The sequence below is a fragment of the Solanum stenotomum genome, chromosome 7, assembly GCF_019186545.1.
Source record: "Solanum stenotomum isolate F172 chromosome 7, ASM1918654v1, whole genome shotgun sequence".
In the NCBI taxonomy this organism is placed as follows: Eukaryota; Viridiplantae; Streptophyta; class Magnoliopsida; order Solanales; family Solanaceae; genus Solanum; species Solanum stenotomum.
Window position 1 is genome coordinate 56304837 of NC_064288.1, and position 5995 is coordinate 56310831.

At 33.0% G+C, this 5995-nt stretch overlaps 1 protein-coding gene across 1 annotated transcript; it reads right to left on the bottom strand.

The window, feature by feature from the left end:
* Positions 1-3621: 3621 nt before the first annotated feature.
* LOC125871619 (uncharacterized acetyltransferase At3g50280) lies at positions 3622-5072 on the bottom strand. Its single transcript, XM_049552248.1, has one exon. It carries the CDS (start codon positions 5008-5010, stop codon positions 3628-3630), a length of 1383 nt encoding a protein of 460 aa, XP_049408205.1. The 5' UTR covers positions 5011-5072; the 3' UTR covers positions 3622-3627.
* Between the last annotated feature and the right edge of the window lie 923 nt (positions 5073-5995).

The following is a 5995-nucleotide window of genomic DNA, read 5'->3' on the forward strand; positions in this document are numbered from 1 at the left end:
TGTGATCAAGATTTTAATACGTGGATATCATTAAAATTATGCTATTTGTGGGAATCAAAACTTAACCCTAGACTTGAAACTTGGAAAGTATGATTGTTTGAAATATTAATTGACATCAAAATTTACAAACTTGATTATAAATTTGGGTGGATTTTGATTCAAGGCTAAACACACAGTAATGTGGGTGTTGTTAGTTTTAAAATCTTATTGTGGTAATTTGTTTGGATAGATTGTATTGATTTGGAGCCCAACAAAAGGGAAAGGCTCAAGTCCCGGAGTGATTGTTCGACTATTTAAGGCAAGTGGATTCCTAAACCCTTGTTAAGTGTATGGAATTCGTGTATTTCCTTGTGATATGTGTTTGGGAGTAATGAGACTTGGTGATGTGTTGACTTGTACATATTGATTATTTTCTAATGATGAAAAAGGGGTAATAAAAGACAATGTGTTTAATTGTTGATGTGTGATGTTTGAGACTTGATTGAAAGGCTTGTTGAATCATTGTTGATGTTGTATCACAGTTGTATTGTTGTGAATTGTGTATTGTTATGAAAATGGTCATCTCTTCATTATTTGTGTGAACATGTCATTTGCGTTGGTTATGAAACATAGTTGTGATAAGCATTATGTGATAAGAGGATGTACCATTTCGAGGGACATATCGCGCGCCGCGATGGTTACTATTATCGAGGGTCGTATCGTGCACTGCGATGGATGCATGGACATATATGTCCCCCATGGGTCCCGGACTGAAAGACAGTGGGTGTGTATCACTAGGCCAGACATGCATCACTATACTTGACATTGGATTCCATTGCATTGCACATATTTATCATATAGTGAACTTGATATTGTGTTTTGCTGATCTTGTGAGTGCCTTTCTCTGGAACTTTGATTGGTGAATATTGAGCTTGTTGTTGAGGATATGTAATTGTTAGAGTATTGTTGTTGAGCTGTGTGCTATGTGAATTGTGAACTGTTAGGTTGGGCTGATTTTATGAAGGTTGTAATTGTGGAGGTTCAGTTGGGGTGTAAGGAGTACCCGTATTCTATCCCCTTAGCTTGTGTTTAAAGGTTTACTTGGTGAGTACCGCGTGGTTTGGTACTCACCCCTTGCTACTACATTTTTTTGTAGGTCACTAGCCTGGACCTTTGTGATATATTCTCTTCTTTTTCGAGGCTTCTTGGAGATTTGTGAGGTAGCTGTTTGTCAACTCAACAAATCTTCTTACTCATGTTTATGATCTTGTTCTACTCTAGAAATAATGTCATATGAGACTTGTGTTTTTCTTTTGAATCAGTTGTAATACTTTAGAGGCTTGTACACGTGACAACCAGATTTTGGGGCATTTTTTAGTTAATTATGAAATTTCTGCATTTTATTGTAATGGGTGAGTGTTAGGCTGACTTGTCTTAGTGGAATAAGACGAGTGTCATCACGTCCATTTTTGGGTCGTGACATGTATCACGTCACTTTCTATTCTCGCGCTCTTATTTGATATTTCTCTTTCTCTCTCTATTATTCATTTTTTGTATTTTAGCCTTCATTATGAATTTATACAAATATATTGAATTTATGTGTGTTTGTATTTTTCTTTTTTAAGTGTGATTGTATTTGAATTTTTGAAAGGTACATTTGTATTTGTATCATTAACAATGATTTGTAATTATATATAAAAAAAATACGTATATGATATGTATTTATATGTATGTCGAGAGTGTCTTGACACCTATTTCAATATGTATTTTCGAAGATACATCACTACCTTCAAGGCTTCAACTTATAGTCTGTATAATTATATTTGTATATTGAAAGATAATATTTATATTTATATCATTGACAAAAATATGTATCATTAAAAGTTACCATTTATATTTGTATCTTTAAAATGTTATCAATTATATTTTAAAAAAAAGTGATCACTGTAACCATTTAAGTTTTCCATTTGTATTTATCCTATATCAATCATCATATTTGAGAAAGATCAATTATCATATTTGAAAAGATACCAATTATCATAGTTTGAAAAGATCAATTATCAATTAGTATCATATTTGTATTTTAGTTCATTTATCATAATTGAAAAGATCCTGAGAAGATTTGGATACTTTAAGGAGTGATTTAAACTCAATTATCATATTTGAAAAGATCCTGCTGTACAATTTGCTCAAATTATTTATTTTGTATTTATAATTGTTAGTTATATCCATCAAAGAATATAATTAAGGATAAATTACCTATATACACATCTTTATTTTCCATATTTTCCATCATTCCCTACCATTTTAAAATATTTCTAGAATCCCTTATTTTTTTTCAATTCTCAAGTCAAAGAGATACATAAGTATTTCAGCCTTAACACATGATTTCCTTCCTTTTTTCACTCCTTTAATCTCTCCCTAATTTCACTCTACAACTTATCAGTTACAATTTTCATATCACTTTGATTTTCAAAAGGATTCTCTACAATCTTATCAGTTACAATTTTCAAAAAGATTCTCTACAATCTTATCAGTTACAATTTTCATATCAATTTGATTTTCAAAAGGATTCTCTACAATCTTATCAGTTACAATTTTCATATCAATTTGATTTTTTTTCCCTCATTTTTTCTTGTTCATCTTTTTCTAATATATATGTGTTCAGATTTTTAATGTATCTAGTTGTTTTTGTTTCTTAAATTAATGTATAATGTCTTCGTTTCAACATTATGATACATTACAATTTAATTATGTACAATGTATCGTGTTCAAATTACTAAATTATCTTACGGTTATAGTTTGTGATACATTAACTAGATTTTTAATGTATCTAGTTAATTTTGTTTCTTAAATTAATGTATAATGTCTTTGTTTCAACACTATGATACATTACAATTTTAGCATACACAGTGTATCGTGTTCAATTATTAATTTTGATACTTGATATAAAACTTCTACTAAATGTATCATTTGCCATGTATCTAGGTGTTGCTATGTATCGGATACACAACATTCTATTCTTGCATGAACAAATACACAATTTTTTAGACATGATACATAAATTCAAATTTACGCTAATTGTATATGATACGTAGCAACTACCAGATACATAAATAGTAATGTATTGATAAATCTATCCATCTCGGAAATAAAATTTAAAAAACGATTACACAAAATTATAAAAGGTATGAATGATCCATCAAAGGTATGGATCTCTTTAGAGTTTATGTTTGTTGTATCAATCCATAACGGATACATTGAAAATCCAAACTCTTGATTCTTCACCTCAACGATGTATCANAACAAACACAAGGAACCCTCAAAAGATTAAATAAATTCACCTTAATGATTCATTATCTTTAAATAGGTCAATTACCACATGAATAAATCCACTAAAAATAGAAGGGGGGACATTTTTTTAAAAAACCTTTTTGCCCTTCATGATTTCAAGGTTCATTTCGGTGGCACATTTCAATTCTCTTTCCCATTACTTAGAAAAAGTGTTGTTCAATTTAAACCTTCACACATTTTGTTACATAAAACATAATTGCGAAATGACCATTTAAACTTGCACCGTATATAAACTTACAAGTTTTTCTTTTAAACACCTTAACTCGATTTTTTTTTGCACATTAATAAACACCATTAAGAAACATATTGCATAAATTCCATGTCCTCTTCGAGTCCCGCCATTGTCTCGGGTGCTAAAACCACTTCAAGATCAACGGTTCCATTTCCTTCTCGTCCGGGGAAGGCGGAGATCTTACCGTCAAATTTATTAGCCATGCCACTTCGGACCGCGACCGGTCGGCCCCACCCGAAATCATTATCGTACATTGGAAACCTAGGTGAACTTCCCATAGTAATCATTGCCCCATCAAAATTTCCTAAAGGAAATAACCTAGGGTTACTTTCCCAATCCTTTACACCTTGGCGAACAGTGATATCACCGTGCGCCACTACGTTTTGATGTAGCTGATTCGCACTCCAATACAAGTCGTTAGATAACAATTCCTTAACCGAAGCAATGGTTGGGATGCTTTGGATCCCGTTCCCAAAATAGAGCGGATCCATCCGTTGCTCCAACCGATGTCGGCAATTGACCGCCATCCTAAACGTTGTCGTTTTGTTCCCTTCCAATTTCCTAGCCCGCGTCACGGATCTCCACAGCTGAGCACTCAGCGACTGGAAAGACGAAATCTCCAAAGCCGAATTCTTCACAGCCGCGCCGTTTTTCAAACCCGGCTCATCATTAACTGGCGTTATCTTTCCGTTAGTTTTACCGTTAACTCCCGTTTTGTTAGCTCTGAGCTTGAGCTTCAAAATAGCTTCTCGGCTAAAATGGAAGATCTTCTCACGCAACGGCTCGTCGCCGGAGAAAGTCGCCGACGGTCCACCTTCCGGGAACTTAAGCACCGCCGGTGAATCAAACACCGTTTTACGACTAAAACACGGCTGCCTAGTAATCTTCTTCTCCCCTTTTGAAAATTCGGCAAAAGTATTGAAGAAATTCCAGAACGAAGTTCCATCAACGACGGCGTGATTCATGGTACAGCCGATGAAAACGCCGTCGTTTAGCTCGGTAACCTGAATCGCCATTAAAGGTTTATCATGGCCAGCATAACTAAGGGTTTTATCAAATTGGAAGAATTTTCTGAAATAAATGGGAATATCAGATTGATTTTGTGGAACAAGAGTTGAAATCATGAGATGGGGTGCTTTCGTATGTACAAAATCAACTCCAGCGTCGTTACAGATGATGTAAACATACCCATCGGAATCAGTAATTAATCTGCCGGCGAGTGGAGGGAAATGGGAAAGGGTCTTAGAAAGTGCAATTTTGAGATGTGAAATAAGGGAATTTGAAGATTCAAAAGGAGATTGAGTTAACAAAACACCCTTTTGAATGTATTGACAAGAAAGCATAGGAAGATCAGAAACAGAGAGTTTTAAGGTATTATTAAGAGATTGATGATGATCTGGGTAAATTATGCATTTTGAAACTACAAAAAGTGAAGAAGTAGGCATAGTTGCAGGAATGGAGTTATGGTGATTTAGATGAATGGAAGAAACGGGGATGGAGATGGGGAAAGAAGTAAGACAGTTGGAAGGTATATATAGAGTATTTTAGGAGTCAAGTTTGGGATTTTTGGGTTCATGCACTTTGGTTGTTAGTGACTTTTTAATTTGACTCCTTTGGACTTTTTTTTCATTTTTATCTATTTCCTCTTTTTAAGTTGAAATCAGTAATTTGTTATGTAATATTGTCATATATGAGTTATTATTAGTAGGGGGAATTAAAGTTATCTTCTGATTAACTATCCACTTAATTAAGTGCAAGAGACAACACATGTTATGATGATCATTTGAATTCCAACAAATAGAGTTCTCTATAAACGAAGAAGTGCTTCATTTTTTGAAGTTCAAATGAAAATCTTCTGATTAAGTTCATGACTTCATACGAATTGAGTAGTTTTGTCCATATATATAGGAATTAGCAAGGGACAAACTCTATAGCTAAATAACAGAATTCATCACTAATCCTACTTAACTAGCAATGAATTATCATAAAGTTCTTTTAGTTACAAGCAATGAAGTTCATAGATTGATTTGACATGGAGTTTAAGATAAATAAATAAAACAAATTAATTTTGTGGTCCTAAATTAAAGTTATGTCAAATGTACTAAAATGTTTTTTTAATCTTGTGATCTTAAACATATCACGTCGAAAATTGAAATTAAATTGTTGACAAAAAAAGGGAAGATGTCATTCTTTTTTAAACAGACCAAAAGGTAGGTCATTCTTTTTAAAACAAATGAAGTATTAACTTGAGTTTAATATAAAAATTCATAAATTTTAAATTCTGAATATGTCAATGTACACAGAGAAATCTCATCAAACCTTCTTTGTCTACTTTCTCACACACATGTATTGAATCATTGATGATGAGTACAGAGTACAATAAATTATGAAAAGTGTCAAGGACATAGTTGTGGTGTTTATGGAGTTTGT